The sequence below is a fragment of the Rutidosis leptorrhynchoides genome, unplaced genomic scaffold, assembly GCF_046630445.1.
Source record: "Rutidosis leptorrhynchoides isolate AG116_Rl617_1_P2 unplaced genomic scaffold, CSIRO_AGI_Rlap_v1 contig224, whole genome shotgun sequence".
NCBI classification, from domain to species: domain Eukaryota; kingdom Viridiplantae; phylum Streptophyta; class Magnoliopsida; order Asterales; family Asteraceae; genus Rutidosis; species Rutidosis leptorrhynchoides.
In genome coordinates, this window is record NW_027266473.1 from 67,117 (window position 1) to 85,009 (window position 17,893).

The 17,893-nt window shown below is 35.3% G+C and overlaps 3 protein-coding genes and 1 pseudogene across 3 annotated transcripts; 1 reads left to right on the forward strand and 3 right to left on the reverse strand.

The window, feature by feature from the left end:
* Positions 1 to 3,437: 3,437 nt before the first annotated feature.
* LOC139882081 (trihelix transcription factor GT-2-like) lies at positions 3,438 to 5,079 on the reverse strand. Its single transcript, XM_071866455.1, has 2 exons — positions 4,763 to 5,079; positions 3,438 to 4,218 (listed from the first exon to the last, which is right to left on the reverse strand). The coding sequence occupies exons 1-2, from the start codon at positions 5,077 to 5,079 to the stop codon at positions 3,438 to 3,440; spliced, it is 1,098 nt and encodes a 365-aa protein (XP_071722556.1).
* A 5,872-nt stretch (positions 5,080 to 10,951) lies between these two features.
* Positions 10,952 to 12,866, forward strand: LOC139882082 (nudix hydrolase 2-like). The gene is made up of 8 exons (XM_071866456.1): positions 10,952 to 11,086; positions 11,628 to 11,693; positions 11,791 to 11,928; positions 12,020 to 12,097; positions 12,194 to 12,244; positions 12,334 to 12,368; positions 12,458 to 12,566; positions 12,675 to 12,866. Exons 1-8 carry the CDS (start codon positions 11,027 to 11,029, stop codon positions 12,864 to 12,866), a joined length of 729 nt encoding a protein of 242 aa, XP_071722557.1. The 5' UTR covers positions 10,952 to 11,026.
* Positions 12,867 to 13,125: 259 nt separating this feature from the next.
* LOC139882083 (strigolactones hydrolase CXE15-like) lies at positions 13,126 to 14,254 on the reverse strand (annotated as a pseudogene).
* Positions 14,255 to 17,110: 2,856 nt separating this feature from the next.
* Positions 17,111 to 17,700, reverse strand: LOC139882084 (nuclear transcription factor Y subunit B-3-like). The gene is made up of 2 exons (XM_071866458.1): positions 17,234 to 17,700; positions 17,111 to 17,198 (listed from the first exon to the last, which is right to left on the reverse strand). The coding sequence occupies exons 1-2, from the start codon at positions 17,698 to 17,700 to the stop codon at positions 17,111 to 17,113; spliced, it is 555 nt and encodes a 184-aa protein (XP_071722559.1).
* Positions 17,701 to 17,893: the final 193 nt, after the last annotated feature.

A 17,893-nucleotide genomic window follows, 5' to 3' on the forward strand; every position in this document is an offset into this window, starting at 1 on the left:
ATGAGTTTTGTAGTAGTCTGAGACACACAAAGAGGATGCGTGGCTCAAATTGATTGGGTGATGGAGTTGAAAACTGTCCCTTTTTGGATGGAGTGGGTTGTAATTTCCAGCCTATAAGTTGACTTGATTGGGCTTTCTCCATATCATAAAGACATTATTAATTTGCATTCCAAGTAATAAGAGTTGAAATAAGTTGGAGTTTTATATACTGTTTGACACAATTCCGAGTTGTTGGCTTGTTGAATTCATTCTGAGTAGTAGGCTTGTTGAAATAACAAGTCAGTGGGCCCGTCCGTTGGACGGAAAGTCCGTACCTTTAAAAATTAACAATTTAAATACATATATCATATAAAAAATTGTATAATAATTATTCGTATTAAATATTATTAAATCTATGTCAAATATTATGTAAAAGATAATTATTTTAACACTATATCAATTATAATTATATTAATTTTATTTCAAAATCTACGATCCTATTAGAATTAAAAATTTATTTTATTTTCAAAAATAATAAATATAGTAAAAATTAAAAGTTACATATCAAGATTTGATTTCATAATAAAATTTATAATTACATTTAATCAATTTAGTTGTTCCTATTGCTTAAAAATAAGATATTTCCATTTTAATTAAGAATAAGAAAAATATATAGCGGATTTTTATTAGGCATAATAGTTTAATAAAAAAATTAGAAAAAATAATATATATTATACTTCAATTAGGAATAATTTTTTTAATAATATGCATGTTTGAATAGGAAAATATGCCTTTTTAATTAGGAATGGGAAAAAAGAATAAAATGAATTTTAATTAGGAAAAACCATTAATTGTTTGAAAAATAAGATATGTCCGTTTTAATTAAGAATAAGAAAAAAAATATAGGAGATTTTTAGTAGGAATAATAGTTTAATAAAAAGTTAGAAAAAATAATATATATTATAATTTGATTAGAAATAATTTTTTTAATAATATACTCGTTTGAATAGGAAAAAAGAAGACGTGCCCGTTTTAATTAGGAATAGAAAAAAGGAATGTGATAAATTTATTAGGAAAATGTTTTTAATAAGAAAAATAAAAATATATATAGTGTATTATAATTTTAGGGAAATTAATTTTAAATAAAAGATAGGAAATTGATTAGGAATTATATTATTATATTAGCAAAAAGTAATTGGTATAATTTTATTAGGATCATTATATTTTTATTGTGTTTTGATTTCCTAATTAGAATATGAAAAAAAAAATATCATTAACTTAAAATTATAACTTGAAACATAATTAAACTCAAAATTTTAAAATACATGTGTCAAATTATTATTCATTAATAAAACGTCATGTGTCGAATTTTGATTTGATAATAAAATTTGCAATTGAATTTATAATTGGAACAGATTTAAAATTAGAAAAACCTCGCTATTGTATATATAAGATTTCGAGTAGTGGCGTGAAATGGATTGCACACAAACCTAAACTGGAGAAGTGATTTGACTGGTAAACGGGAGAGAATATCCGACACTACTTCCGGCTGGAGTTGTCTCGTCACAAAATCCCCGTGAATTCTAATTTAGATAACAAATATGACATAGTTTATTTGTATCCTGGAAACTGATGACAGATTCATCGTCACTCACCCACAACTGGTAAACTCGGTAAACTGATGACAGATTCTTCAAAAATATTTTAGCCTTAAGATCAGGTGGTAATGCCAAGGACGGTGGAACTGGTGGCTCCTCGTGGTGCTTAGCAATCCTCCTCCCGGCCATTATCTGGTTACTTCCCATCTCATTGCTACCTTATTTTTATAATATAAGCTCAAATGATCCAGAAATGTTATATGACACACTCAATCTATTGAATAGTGTTAATTTTACAAGTTAATTTCCTTTTAAATATGTGTTGCATTGAATTGAGATGCAATTTTAAGATATTAATTCAAGTGAAGCATAATTATTCCAATCATTGGAAGATATATTATTTTGGCAATTGAAAATAATATTCTTGATTAGTCAGTTTTCTTCCATCTAATGTGTGTACTAATTAACATCTCAATCCATGTTTACTCAATCTTTCTATATTGCTTGTCCATGCCGATAGATGAAAGTAATAAGATCAGAAAGCGCAATATCCAACATTGATAAAACGTTTTGACCGTTATTATTCAAAACATCCGAGATAAGCGAAAACCTAATCCGCATATAATTGTTAAGAAATAAAAAATAATTGTGTGTACACGAGAGGTATAAATTTAAAATGAAATGAAATGTTCTTATTGGACGAAACGTCCAAAATTCACTGGCGGCTACTACCGTTATTTTTCAAAACTTCCAAGAAAAGTGAAAACTTCCGTGTATAATTTTCAAAATAGTAAACGACGTACTAGACGCGGTAGTTTAGATTAAGAAAAAAATGAGATGTTCTTATTGGACAACTCCGGAATTCGTTCCCCGCAAGATTTTAACTCGATATCCATTGACAGTTAGGACTCGGCATAGCGGCCGGCTGGCCTTGTGAGCACGAAATTCCATTAAAATGCTTCAGAGTTGAGAAACCTAGCTAGTGATCATGTGATGGGTCCAAAGGCAACAGGAAAAGAAATATTAGGGACCTAATTCATTCTACTTTAAAGTTGAAGGACTATTACAGACTGTAGTAGTAAACACTACAATGCCCATGTTTTGAAACGTACGCTTGATGAATTGGTAACGGAAATGTGTTCTTTCAGTTACAAGCAATTAGTGCCACTTGGAAGATTGACAGACTGACTGATGCATTTCCTTCTTCTTCTTTCCTTGTCATTTACTCTCTTCTTCTATACGAGAATGCTCTGAAAACCAAAACCAGACATGGGATCATGTGCAGCCTTGTTCTTCATGGCTATATTCTTCATATCAACCATTTTGATCATCCCACACTACATGGATCGTCAAGATTCTTCTTCCGACGTGCTGATTTTCGCCTACTCGATGGTTCCCATTTCCACGATGTTGTATGTTCTCATCCTGGCGCTGTTCGTATGGTGACAGACAATAGTCTTTGTAAATTCAGTTCTCTTTTTTCTGTACTAAGATTTTCTGTTCTTTGTTCTCATTACAGAGCTTGAAACAGAAACTGGATGAGCTTTCAGTGATATCAGTTGAATAAAACAAATCTGGGATATTTCGCTTTTCAGGCAATATTCGTTCCGTCAGCGGCCAAACGCATCCAAAATAATTCAATCACAGGAAGCAATGAAACATTGCATAAAGATTCACCTATGATTAATACTCCTATTTGAAGTGCAATTTTAAAAGTTGAATGAATAGACAAAATTTAAACTGATGTTGGGAGAAAATTGTTAAGCTTCTACATTTCTATCCGATAAAGTCATAAAGAGTCCTACAACTACTTTATTAAGATTTAAGAGTACTCCTCTAAACAAAACCGATATCTAGTGCCTATGGCCTTTCAATCTTGGCGACATTCTCGTCATTTGTATGGTTCAATGGACTTCCAGAAAGAACTCCATTCTTATAAAGCATGCTAAGTTCATGAAAATACGGGCAAGTTTTCCCATTCTCATGAGGCTTCTTCCCATTTTCGACTGTTTTTCTGAAGTATTTGTTGATGTTCTCCCATTTCTCTTTGCACTTCTTAGCAGTCCGATTGTAACCCATATTTTGCATCCCGACTGAAATCTCGTCCCAAATCGATGGTTTGGGGCCCATTTGACGGAACTTTTGCTCGAGAGAAGCTCGAAGCGTTATGAGTGCTTGAATTTCAGCATCTGGCCATCTCTTATTCATTTGATCAGCCGACGACGACGTCAAGTCTCTGAGTTGTTGCTGCTTACTTTTGCGTCTTTCTACGTCGGACGGTGGGACAGACGTTAATGGTTGAGGAATCTCGATTTGAACGCCTAATAGATTCTGGACAATGGAAATGAGAGCTTTGTTGCGCGAAATCTCTTGTGCTCTCATTTCTTCATCCCTTTTGATTCTTTCCATTTCATGCTTCCTCCATTCTTCTTCCCTCAGATTTCTTTCCTTTTCCCTTTGTTGCATCACATCTATCAATTGCTGATGCATTTGTTCCTGTTTCTGCAAAACCTTCCTTACCAAACTTTTCATTACTCGCTCTATCTTCTTGCTCGATTTTCGCTTTCTCTTTCGATTCTCTTTGATGGACATGGATGAATCCCCGCCATTGCCATCGTCAAATTCGTCATCGGATGATGAGCTGGTTTAAAACAAGATAAAATAATTAATGGCATTCGATAATCCGAAAAGAATCCAAGATACGTTGCGATGAAACTCTACATAAATGAAGCCAAAGATGGAACATGAAGGACAGAAATACAGTAAACATTTAGCAATTTTGAACATTTTTCCCAATTTCTATACTAAAACCATAACGAATAGCCAAGAACTACAACCAACTTGATCAATACCTTATATATGTAACTCCATCAAAAGCAAACAAGTACGACAAGTCGACAACTATGATTTGAACCTCTAAACAAATGACAGAGAAAGTTTACCCCTCTCAAAACATTAACTCTATAAAATAAGTGCCAAAGTTACCGGTTATAAGAAAACCAATAGCACTTGTCAATGAAGCTTTTCCTTCTATACATACCTCTTGTCTTTAAGCTAATTAAAAACAACCTTTTGCCTATCATCATCTATTGTACAATTCCAAGTTCAATGCATGCATACACACAACAAAAAAGCAGATACAAGCAAGATTTTGTAAACATCAGTAGTGTGAAGTGAAGTATTACCCGAATTCATCTTCCAATGAATCATGGGTCGGAATCGGACGAACCGGGTCGAGTCCCAAAATCTCCAACCCATCATGAATCGACATGTTCTGAGCAGTGGGTTCCGGTGATCTCCTAATGGGTCGGAGTTTTTTAGCTGGTGGTGGCCGATTCATCATCACCGTCATCATTTCCGACGCCGTCGTCTGGTTGTTGTTGTCAGAGGAAGAAGCGAAATCTACATCTGTTGTCCTCGTCGCCACCACCTCCGGGAATGGCGCCATCTCCGCCTCAGCTGCGAAGAACAACTGGTGGTCGCCACCCGAAATTATCTCCATTTTTTTTCACTTAGGTAGATTAAAATATTCAAAATTGATGACAATAATTAGTGAAATTAATCAGAAAAATAAGAAGGAATAAAGAGGTTTTTGGAGATTTCTGGGATCGGTGGTGAATATTGGCGGAAGAAGGAGGCCTGTAAATTGATTGGGGAAAGGTAAAATAAAATTAGCGACTTCTTCAGCGTCACTGATTTTCTTGTTTAATTACGGTATTATCCCTTCAAGTCTTCCATATTTACGATTTTGTTATTGTTGGATAACAGCAAGCAGCCCATGTTGTGGTTGTTGGGTCTAGTCCAAGTTAACCAGTACATCAAAATTGAAAGGCCCTATCCAGTATCCAGCAAGGTAGTCGAAAAAAACTTAGGGTCTGTTCAGTAGGCAGAAATTTTCGGAAAATTTTCGAAAATTTCTCATTTTCCCCAAAATTCTCATTTTCATTTGAAAACCCGTTCGGTAGACGAGTTTCGTTTTCGTTTTTCACAAAATTCTCTGAAAAATGAGATAGTTAAATTTGAAATTTTCAAAATTTTCAAAGGACTGGAATGAAAGAAAAAGAAAACGTCAGGGGTCAAAATGTATTTTCCCTTTCTCACAACCACCACTGCCGATCGTCACTCCATTCACGGCCGTCGTCCGTACGCCTCTGATCGAAGTTGTCATCTCCTCCCGGAGGCTTTGTCGTCGTCGTCGTCGTCGTAGTCGTCAGATCTAAGCTTGGACGACTTCGTCTTAGTCGTCGTCGCGTCGTCGTCCGTACGCATGCTTTTCATCTAAGATGATGATGGCTGATCGGATTAGGCCGATCGCGTCCGCGGAGGAGAAGAGGTGCAGCTCATCATCGACGACGTCCTCGTCTTCGTCTTCGTCGTCGATTGGGAGGAATAGTGACGACGACGATGAAAACAATGGAAATGGTGACGACGACGATCAAAATTGGGTTCGGTTCTTCGTCGGAGCTATTGTTGCCGAATTCGGTTAAGGGGCTTAAAGCTCTTATGTCTGTTGTTGTTCATAGGAAGCTTTGCGAGGGAGGCGATGTAATTGAGATTTTGACTAAAATTAGGAATTTTGACCAAAATTAGTGAAAACGAAATGAAAATTGGCCACCGAACAAGTTTTACAAAAAATAAAAACGAAATGAAAATTGAGAATGTACAGTAGTTTTCGGAAAATGAAAACAAAACGAGGAGTTTTGCTACTGAACGGGGCCTTAGAATTTGATGCTTTTACGTTTTGAAATGGGCGAACGCTCGAATTCTTAACGGATATTTTGATGCCGACGGAATTTATTTCTAATACATAGGATCGAAAAAAACTTCGCTTCTATTATATAATCAAATTTCTAATTTGATCCCTAGTAAAATATGTTGGTGGAGCTAGACACTCTCTCGAGTTATATCATTCTTTTTCATTTTAGTCCCTATAACTTTTAATGTTATTTTCGAGTCAGTAGTAACTTTCGTTCCTATCGTTCTACCCACATCACTCGTCCGTTTATCTTTCTTAGGAAGGGATTTGATGTTGACTACCTTGCTAGTCAGTAGACACAAAATTTATAATTTCAAAGTTTAGGTATCATAATATGAAAGTAATTTGTTGCGACACCCCCCTCGCGATTTCTCTCTAAGGATTTCCCTCCAAAGACGGGAGATCATTCGAGGGGCGTCGGGGGCTACGAACTTAACACTTATCAATTTAGCAAACAAATTATTATTCGAGTTTTATATCCATAAAACATAATAAAATATTTTAGTTACAAATAAGTTTATTGAAGTAATAATAATAAAAAAAAAAACCAGGTTAAGTCTAAGACACACTTCGGCACAAGTGCCGCCCAAAAGGGTTATTTAACAAAGGCAAATACTATGCTCTGCTCGAGGCTGTGAAGTAATCTACCTCGATCTCCGAACGATAGCTTATTCTACAAATCCTCACGGGCACTTCCCAACTACTCGTTACCTGTAAAAAATTTATTCAACGTTTATGAGATATAAAATCTCGTGAGTAGGCCATTAATTATAGGAGGGTTTTTTCCTCCCTTATATATATTCTAGATTCTACCCATAATAATGTTTGAAAATATTATCATGTAATACATATCCAAAATCTTTGATGATTTTAGTCTCAAATAATTTTTATGTATTTCAAAATATATTTCCAATCAATTCAGACAGTAAAATAAGATATTTATTTCTATTATATGGTAACCACTTTATCCCACAGTCGAACCTCTATCGATAAATCGATAAAGTCTAGTGCCCTTTGCTAGGACAGCTACCTTTCCACTACTCAACCAGGCTCTGGTTGAGCTTCTGAACTACGACCCGTGGCCTCCGTAGCCCAGCGCCCTGTCATGACAGCCCCAATCTAAGCGTTCCGTAGAACAAGAGTGGATTCCTATCGTGAGTCCCGTCGAACCCAAGAATCGGTTTATGTATGTATCCGTCCGAGTTTCCCACATGTGGTTACATGTAATAGTAATTTATTTTAAATCTTTATGGATATTTATCCACTTGATATATTTCGAATTATTTCCAGATATTTTCTCCCAAATTATATATATGATTATTTATCATATAGTTCATAATATTTTCCCCAAAATATATATATATATATAAATTCCAATTTATTTTCTCAATTCATATATATATATATATATGTATATATTTGTATATATAATACAACCAATCCTAGGTAGCTATTATATATATTATATACAAACAATATGCATGAAGTATATAATAAAATATAAGCGCCTTCTATAATTAAAATTCTACTCACAGTGATGAAGACCGTTAATTAGCTAATCAGTATTAGCCACTTCTCCAATGTCGCCCGTAGTTTCGTTACCTACTAGACGATATATAACAATCATTACTTTCTAATTTTAGGATAAAAGAAATGTCTTGTTGTAATTTGACTTGATCATTAATTCGTATCAGTGTTTACTACAAATTAAACCGTACACGTCAGCTCTTCGAAATAACTCTAAGTTATTTTTAAAACATTTCATTAATTATATAAAATACATTTTTCCCTAATCCAATTATTGAATTAAATATTTTTATACCATAAAAATATTTGAGAAATCTGCACAATATTCTAAATCATTTAAAATAATATACTATAATTTTTTTTTTCATAATTTTCTAAACTGATTTACTACCCAAATAAATTTTAAAACAATTAATTATATTAACAATATATCTTTTAACTCTAATTTACCAAAAATCGAAATAAATTAAATCTGCTATCATAAAATTCCAATTTTCACATATTATGTTCAAAAGAATATTTTTAACCTACTGTAAAAATTTGGTAGATTCGGGAAAAATAAAAATGATTTTATTAGGTTCGGAAGCTAAAATAGGTTCGGGTTTTGTAAAATAATCAGAATAACCTTTGACGCGTTGGTAATTTTGTAATTTTGTAAAACAGAGAAGGGTATATACGTCTATTAACACAGGTGCGGATGATTTAAAATCAGACCGATCCAATCAGATCGAGTCAATTCGGGTTGAATCGAAAGAAAACCGAAATGAACCGATTTTAATACTGTGAAAAGACAATTTAACCTTTGTCTTTCTTTTCACCGAATAAAAACATGCTGACAGGTTTGTGAATACTTTAAAAATGGAAGGGTATAATAGTAGTTTACTTAATTGAACCGATTTCTCTCCTCTGCTATAAAAATGATTGAACCGAACGGTTCAATCACAATTTCTTCTTCTTCCTCACGTCGCCTTCTCTCTCTTCTCCCCCGATCCTCTCTGCCGTTCGTCGACTATGCCGGAGACAGCCGTCTCCGGTTCTTTTCCTGGCAGTTTCCGATAGTATTCAACGTGGGGAACTCGATTATGAGGTTAGTTTTTCCTAATTCCTCTTCGTTCGACTTTAATTTCAAAATTAGGTTTCGGTTACAATTTTTCAAAACTACGAATTAGTGTCTAATACGTTAGTATGTTGTTCTACATCATCTCTACTCCATTTCTACCCAAAATTTAGCTTTAAAAATAAACTAATTTAGTCGGAATTTGAATTTAAAGTCTCGGGTAATTACCTAATCGACTGGAATGGGTTATTTCCGGTGTTTTTTGGCTTTGAAGCAGGCTGGGGTCGCCGAATTGAGGCTTGGTTTGGCTGGAATTGGACGACTCGGTCACGACTCAGTATTGACTCGGTCGTGACTCAGTCTTCTCCGGTTGACTGCTGGATCGACAGCGACTCTAAAGGTGATCAGTGAAGGATGAAGAACGCGTCTAAGGTAAGTTTTAATTTTTCTGGAAAATTTTATTTTGGTTGGTTCTGAGCTTAGCAGAATGTCTTCTGGGTTTCTGGTTTGATGATTCTGTTGTGGTGTTTTGCTGTGTAAATGATTCTGTGGGTTTATAATTGTCCCGATGTCAGAATTTGTTAGGTAGGGCTGCTGTAGGTGTAGAAAATAATAAGCTGGCTTGTTGAATTTTTAGCAAAATTTGGCTTGATTTGAGTTTATCAAAATGGGGATGCTATGTGAGATTTTGCTGCCGGTTTGAATTAAGGAATATGGCTATCAGAATATGTTGAAAATGCATCACAGAATCTCCATATTTGTAGGCTATCATGTGAAGAAACATTTGCCTTCCCTTGACTTGTAGTGATCTTGTGTAAAAATTGTCAAAGAATGATGGCTTGTCTTGGATTACAGGTTGTCATGGAAAACTTTCTTGCAGAGAGCCTGCGGGTTGAAGGAAGAATTCATGTAGGTGTGTTTGACCTTGGCAAGTAATATTAGTTGTAGAAATAGAGTAGTATTATGTGTAGGAAAAGTGTAGTATTTGGTAGGTTTATGTACTAGAGATCACTTGTAATGGTTTGTATTTTGGTCATTATCAATTGGATGGTCAAAGTTGTAAGTGGACATTGTAAACAATTTATTTGTAGTAATTTTTAGTGTAAAAATATTTTATAGGATTTACTACTCAAAACAATCATCTCAAACGAAATCAATCGTCACATTAAAATCGTAACTTAATGAAGAAGTAATGTAATTTAGTTTGGGGTCGTTACGCGAAAAATAACTACGGCTAATCGCAACATCTAATTTTATTACGCGTCTAATTTCGAATGTGGGTGTTACATTTGTGGAGTTCAAAATGGTATATCATTCATATTAAAATTAACGATCGGTTATAAAGAGTGATACAATCAACTTATCTCATTAATCTTCAAAAGGGTACATGATTCATATTAAAATTAACGATCGATTATAAAGAGTGATACAATCAACTTATCTCATTAATCTTCAGATTAGCGATGCAAGGAGCAAAATAGGTATAACTGATGTACTCCGGCAGGGACGATATCCACGTGTCATCCAATTTAAGAAGCCACGTCATGAATCTCCCGTCCTACAGAAAGCTGCCTCGTGTTTACATCTCCAAGCTGTCAGCATTTCGGAAGTAAAGTTTACATTTTTCTTTTTCCTTCATCTAGATTTATTTTATGATCGATTCCACCAAATTGAATTTTTTACAGCCAAATCATATGATTTGATACTAAAAAAATACTCCATATATAAACAACTCAAAAGTACCGTTGTTGTTCGTCATCAAGCAACCGGCCGTCTTCTCGCTTTCTCCGCCTCATAGTAGTTCTCAGGTAAAGTCAACAAAAACCATACTTTCATTGCCATATACTCATAATCATGTATAAAGTTTTGTTTTTTTATTATTATTATGGTTTCTGCTATGTTATGGGAATTTCATCAATGGTAGCTTGATTTCTGGAAAAAGATAACTTTTTAAAGCTATTGATCTTGTGGGGTTGTTGAAGGAATTCATTTTTTGGGATGAAGAATCAAGTTATAGTGTGTGGAAATGAAAACCATGTTCAACAAGTTAAGCTACTACCAGGGACTGATGATGATTTTGGTGGTGTCACTGTTGAAATAAACGAGGCTATGGAGCCTTTGGAGTTTGTTTCGGTACTCGAAGCCTCGATTCAGCTTTGGAAGAACCAGGTATTTTACGAATTGTTTGTATATGATCGATTGATTGATATCAATTTTGTAGTTTGTTTTTGTTGTGTTTGCCTCTTGTAGTTTTGTTGTGTCGTACTGGTCTTTCTCCATTTCCGGAATTTGTGGCAATGTATTTTGACCAGGCCAAGTATTGTAGATTATATTGTGTTCCTGGAATGTGGTATAGAAATTTTTCAGATCAATTTGGCTGATTTCTTGAATTATGACAGTTATAATTGCTTAGATATGAACTTCGTGTTTGAGCCGCCAATGATTAAATATGTTTTTCAGGGTAAAAGGGGAATATGGATCAAACTGCCTATTGTAGTTTTGTAGAGTCCCGTTGGTCTCTTTCCATTTTCCGGAATTTGTAGCAATGTATTTTGTCTTGACCAGGCCAAGTATTAAGTATTTGTGTTCCTGGATGTGGTATAGAAACTTTTCAGATCAATTTGGCTGATTTCTTGAATTATGACAGTTATAGTTGCGCTTAGTTATGAACTTTGTGTTTGAGCTGCCAATGATCAAATACGTTTTTCAGGGTAAAAAGGGAATATGGATCAAACTTCCGATTGAGCACGCTAATCTCATTGAATCAGCAGTGAAGGTGATTTCTGTTGATAAAGAAATATCTTGTTATCAGGCTATAACAATAAATTTTGATCGGAAATTGGAATTTACTCTTCTCTTGTATTGCTGTGTAGCAAGGATTTTGGTACCACCATGCAGAACCAAAATATCTGATGCTTGTAAACTGGCTTCCGGGAGGATCTCATACTCTTCCTGCAAATGCTACACATAGAGTCGGTATTGGGGCATTTGTCATGAATAAAAAGAGAGAGGTCCTTACTGAACTTTTTTCATTTTCGCAAATTTATTCATGGATTTATGTTGTAATCAATATTTTAAAAATTAAAACTTATCAATTGTTAGATCCTCGTAGTACAAGAAAAGGGTGGAAAACTTAAAGGCACAGGATTTTGGAAAATCCCTACCGGTGTTGTTGAAGAGGTATGTGAATTAAATCAGGCTCGGCCTTTTTGATAGTACTATTTGATAAGATTCTGTCTGTGTGCTGCCACCTTATCGAGTTAAGGATATTTTCAGGGGGAAGATATTTGTACAGCAGCAGTAAGAGAAGTCAAAGAAGAAACCGGAGTAAGTAGTAGAGGGTCAGATGCATATATATACATACAGAAGATGTTACAAATGTCAGTGAATCACTTCGACCTTTTGGTTTATTTCAGGTCGATACAGAATTTATCGAAGTATTAGCATTCAGGTAAATGTTTATTGATTACATTTCATGTTTGATGGTTCTTGAAATCTTTAGTAGTAAAGTTAAGTTTTTTTCATTTGCATGATAAACAGACAAAGCCATAAGGCATACTTTGAGAAGTCAGATTTGTTCTTCGTCTGCTTGTCACGTCCTCTTTCGTCCGCAATACAGATGCAGGAAACAGAAATAGAGGCAGCTCAGGTAGATTACATTGATTTAAGAGCTGTAGATAATTGAAGGATATAGTGGAAATTGTCAGATACTACTAATACACAAGCTAACTGTAAAACTTGTTTTTATGGTTTGTAGTGGATGTCCTGTGAAGAATATGCAGCCACGCCATTTGTGAAGAAACACGAGCTTGCAAAGTACATTGTCGATATATGCTTGGCGAGGATAGATGGAAAATATCCTGGATTTTCAGCTGTCCCGACCACCTCAGATTTCAACAAGGACAAGAGTGTCATGTACTTAGATACCAAAGCACTTTACAACAAGTAACTATTCCAAACAAGCATTCGTAAGCTGAATATATCCTGCAATCCTATCTTTACTCTGATAAAAAGAATTCAACCTCGAACACCAATTTGCCACTTTTAAGCGAAATGGAGCTTAAATTATTAATTTTTAAACTATATAGCCTAATATGTGTCTTTGTATGTATGAAATGTTACCAATTTTCCTGTGAGTCAGGATTATTACAAACTTAAGTAGCGGTAGAACAGAGTTGGAATATATGATGCATTCATCAATATGAATTTTAGCCGCGATGCTGGCTTATAAACTTTTTGACGGCAAGTATCAATTGCTTTGATGCGTCTGAGTTTGGATTAGCCAGGAAGAAGCAATGTTCTTGACCTGGAAACTCGACATACTCTGCCTCTTTTCCCATAGTTTTGAGTCGATCAACGTAATCCTTACTCCGATCTTTCAGAAGATCAGCGCCACCACACACGGCCAGAATGGGGTCAAGAGCCACTCCTTCGAGGCTTGTACTATGTGGTCCAAATGGATTCACTAAAGGGTGATCAGTGGTCTCTCCAATTGGTAGACAAAGCCTCCCATACCTTTCAATTTTGTCACATCACTCAAAGTAAGATGCTTACATTACATTATAAATTAGTATTACCTCCATCCGAAATAGTTGTCAATTATATTGTTATGACAACTATTTTGGGTTGGACGTAATAAAAAGGTAGTTGGCAGCAAAACTTAGTTACCTGTCAATGTGCTCCAAATTGAGGAAGGTATCCGTTGGTCCTTCAATCTCTGACCTGGTCCTCACTGTCCCTGCAAAATAGGGTTCCAAGAGAACATATCCCCTAACCTGAACTGGAGATAATTCTGGTGAACCAGCACCAAGCGTAACCGCCAAGTTATGAGCTATGTTGCCACCGGCAGAATCGCCAATAATAAACACCTTGCCAAAGTCAGCTATATCAGTCAACCAAGTGTCATGAATAGCTTCTTCAGCTTTAAGCCATTTGACAGCCATGAACCCATCTTCAATGGCAGCCGGCAGTCTATTCTCCGGAGCCAGCCGATAGTCAGGTGATATGATGACGGCTTGAAGCTCTGAAGAGATCTTGAGACAGTAATTGTGGAAGCTAGGCCAAGTGCAGGACCCTGTGCAGTATCCACCACCGTGGATATAGTAAATGATGGGAAGTTTTTCGGAGGAAGTTGAGGCGGCCGGCTTGTAGAGTCGGAGATGGAGATTGTTGACGGAATCGAAGATGACATCTTTCCACAAAACCGAGCCGTCATCATGGACTGGGACGTTGATGGTTGGAGCAGAAGATCGCCAAAATGGAACCATCACTATAAATGCGTAGAACTCCCCTACACTCTTCAACCACACAAGGACGAGTATTGCTAGTGCTAGACATCAAGTTTCTTTCTGGACAAGAAAATCAACAGGCACAACAAAACGGTAAATATCCGGCGGATTGAGGATAGCAGATAGGGGAATTAGTTTTAAGTGAGCTGACAGCTTTACCACATGCAAAGCAAGGGGGTCCACGGCGGCAAAAACATGGGTGACGAGTCGTCATCAGTGATGACGAGCGGCTTAATAATCAACCTTTGAAATGATGTAAGAGGCAGTTTTTAAGGAGACATGATCATGCAAAGTTATTTTCTTGTTGTGATGTTTTTTATGTGAGCCGACTGTTTTACCTTTATTTTTTGGAGAAATTTCTTAGGGGTAAATTGTATAACACCTTATCTTTATACATGTAAATGATATGTCAACATGTGGAGTTTTCGGTGGTCTATATATACAAAAATATTTATTTCGCTATTTCTGTCCAAAGATATAATAATGTAATTAAAGTTTTTATGGATGTCAAATATTTCACATATCAATAAATAATTCACATATATAAATAACGTGCTACATGTGGTGTATTACGAATTTCTCAATATTTTGTTTCATAATCACAGCATAATGATTTATTTGGCACCACATCTTCACCAATAACCATCCCTTCGATTGAAATCAAAGTTCATGATTAAATTGGATAAACTCATTAGAATCTTAGATTGGGGTAAATTGAATAAACTCAGTATGGGATTAATGATGTTTATTACATAAATGTATTGAAAAATATGAGGACTTATATGTAAATTTTTGAAAAGGTGGGGCACTCCAGCATTTGCCCTTTTAAATTTTAATGATGTGGACACGTCAGTGTATATGCTAACTAAGCGCGTCGTGTGACGGCAACGTGTATGTGATGAAGACGGTGTGGAGGTCCAAATGGTATGTGATTAAGAGTAAAAGGATCTATGTGTAATTGTTGTAAATGTTTCGTACGCATTTTGGAAAACTTCATTTTACTCCCTCTAGACTCTTATGTTCGAGTTTGAATCCTCGATTCCTTGAAAGAGGGGGAAGTAGTGCTTTATCAGGGTCCATTTAAGCAATGTTCACTTTAATTATTAGTAGTACTCCTCCGTCTCTATCTAATTGTCGATTTTTCTATACAAATTACATAAAAAATATGACAATTAATTAGGAATAAAAGTAGTATTAATTAGCATGATAATAACAAGTGACTATCATCAACTCAACTTGTCGCCCATAAAAATCCCCCAAACTAATTAGTTACTCGTAACCTCAGATCTAAGCAGCATTGAGATATTAGTTAGATATCTTAATTTCATGGTCCAAAGCTAATTGCTACTAATACTAAGTACTAAGTGAGAAAAATAATTAATTAGTGACGGTCTATTAATTATTTTGTTTGGAAGTTGTCGATCTCGTATGGAGAAAGGATATTATCACACATCATTATCTATGGCATCATGTTATTGGATTATTATTAAAACTACATCGATTACAAGCTTCTTGATGGAAAAATTTGTGTTATTATCGTAGAAAATGATCGAGTCATGTTATTTTATCTAGATTTGAGATATTCAAACGAGATATACTCCGATGACTAGTACTTCCTACGATCCCCAATTCACTTTGAGTGTCGCGTGAAACGTATTTGCAGACACATTATCTAGATTTGGTCTCTTATTTCGGACACGTATATTATACCTTTGTTAAACGTATTTGCATTACGGATTGTTTACAGTTTCAAAGACATGGCACTACGGATGACAATTTAAATCCAATTTGCGACGGATCGAATAACTTTGGATGTATTATCCGGATCAAAGTAGATACGGACAAAAGTGTCCACATATTGGATGAAATAATATTTGCAGATCAGATAATAATTTTCATGCATTTTTAGAATCGGCCCATTATCCGATATGATCTGATCCATTTTCATCGTACATTGCACCGCCATCTACATCAAAATTGTCAGGTTTAATACCGAGTTGTAGTTGTAACATGAGAATCCTTGTAGTTATACCTCTCTTTAATAGACCAGGCAAGATATTTATTACATATCTAAAATATGTGTCTGAAATAAGAGACCAAAATATCTAAACACCGAAGAAGAAATGCTGACCTTATAAATTCCATAAAAAGTAAAAATAAGAAATCATAATCTTCTGACAAAAAGACATGTACAAATAGACATGGAGAAAGTAAAGTAGTTGAAGATCTAATGGAAAACTGCCAAAATAAGTAAATAGTGTAAAAAGATCATGTTTGTTTTCAGATTTTGACTTGGAATAGAAGGCTGTATTATGTTATTACCACATGTAGAATTATCCAATACATCACCTTGATTTTGCCACAAAGTAATAAACTTGATTTTGTGTTCGTTGGAAGTATATTTTGTCCTACTTCGAATATCTTTATTTTTATCTTATTTTCGAGACTCATAAAAAATTTATCTTTTACTAATTATGGTAAAAATTTATTTATACCAGATATTCGGAACAAAGCAACGCAAGCTCTATTGACACAAAACGAACGACAAACTTTTCGAAGTTGAATTTTGGAGCAAGCAACTATATTTATAGAAGGGATTGTATGTATTACTGAATGAAGCCAGTCAAATTCAATTAACTGAAAAGGCCAAAGCACTGACAATGCATATCATCTGTTTTGTATAAATTCCCCAACGACAACTTGAAGGTTTAACTATTAACCCTTCATAATTTAGTTTTAATTAACCAATTTACACTATGGTAATGACGATTACCAACAAAATTAACACTAATCCCAATCCCCTAATCCCATTAAACAAATCCAAAAACGGAGATAGAATGAGAGATTATTATAACGCTAGAATATTAATTTGTCAATTAATTAACCAACCCTTAGATTAATTATGTTACCTCGATCTCCCGGAAGGGGCACCGCCGCCGCCAGCACCACCACCGCCTGATCCATACATTTGATGATGATGATGATGACCCATCATCATCATAGTCGACGCCACATTACCGTCCCACCACCGCCGCCATAACCATAACCACCTCCAGAATTCCCACTGTTCAAAACACTACCATCGCCGCCGCTACTACCACCAACACCACCAACCTCCACTACTGGCTTTCCCATATTAGTCTTTTCCCCTTCCATCTCCCTAAACTTCTGCAAATAAATCTTGAGTGGCTCCACGTAATCCTCGAATCCAAGCGTCATCATGGCCCACAACAGATCATCGCCGTTGATCGTCTTCCTCTTCTCTCTCTGACACTTGTCGGAAGCTTCTCCGGTGATGAAGCTAATGAACTCCGACACGCATTCTTGTACGGTTTCCTTAGCGTCTTTAGAGATCTTAGCGTTCGCCGGTAAAGCTTTCTTCATGATCCTGCTGACGTTAGCGATCGGCAAGAACCTGTCTTGCTCTCTCGTCGACAACTCGTGAGCATTCCCGTCGTTGATGTGTCCACCAGAATCATTATCTGAGTCGGCCATGGATTAAATCCAAAGTTGAATTTAGGGTTTTGATCAGAAATTTTTTTTTTAATAAATGGTGGATTGAAGAAGACGACTCGTTGATCTGAGCTAAGCTGAAATAGCTTATGCTATTATTATATTAATATTAATAAATAAATAAAATTTGGATATTTAAAATATAATATTTTATTTATTTATGGCTTGTGGGAGA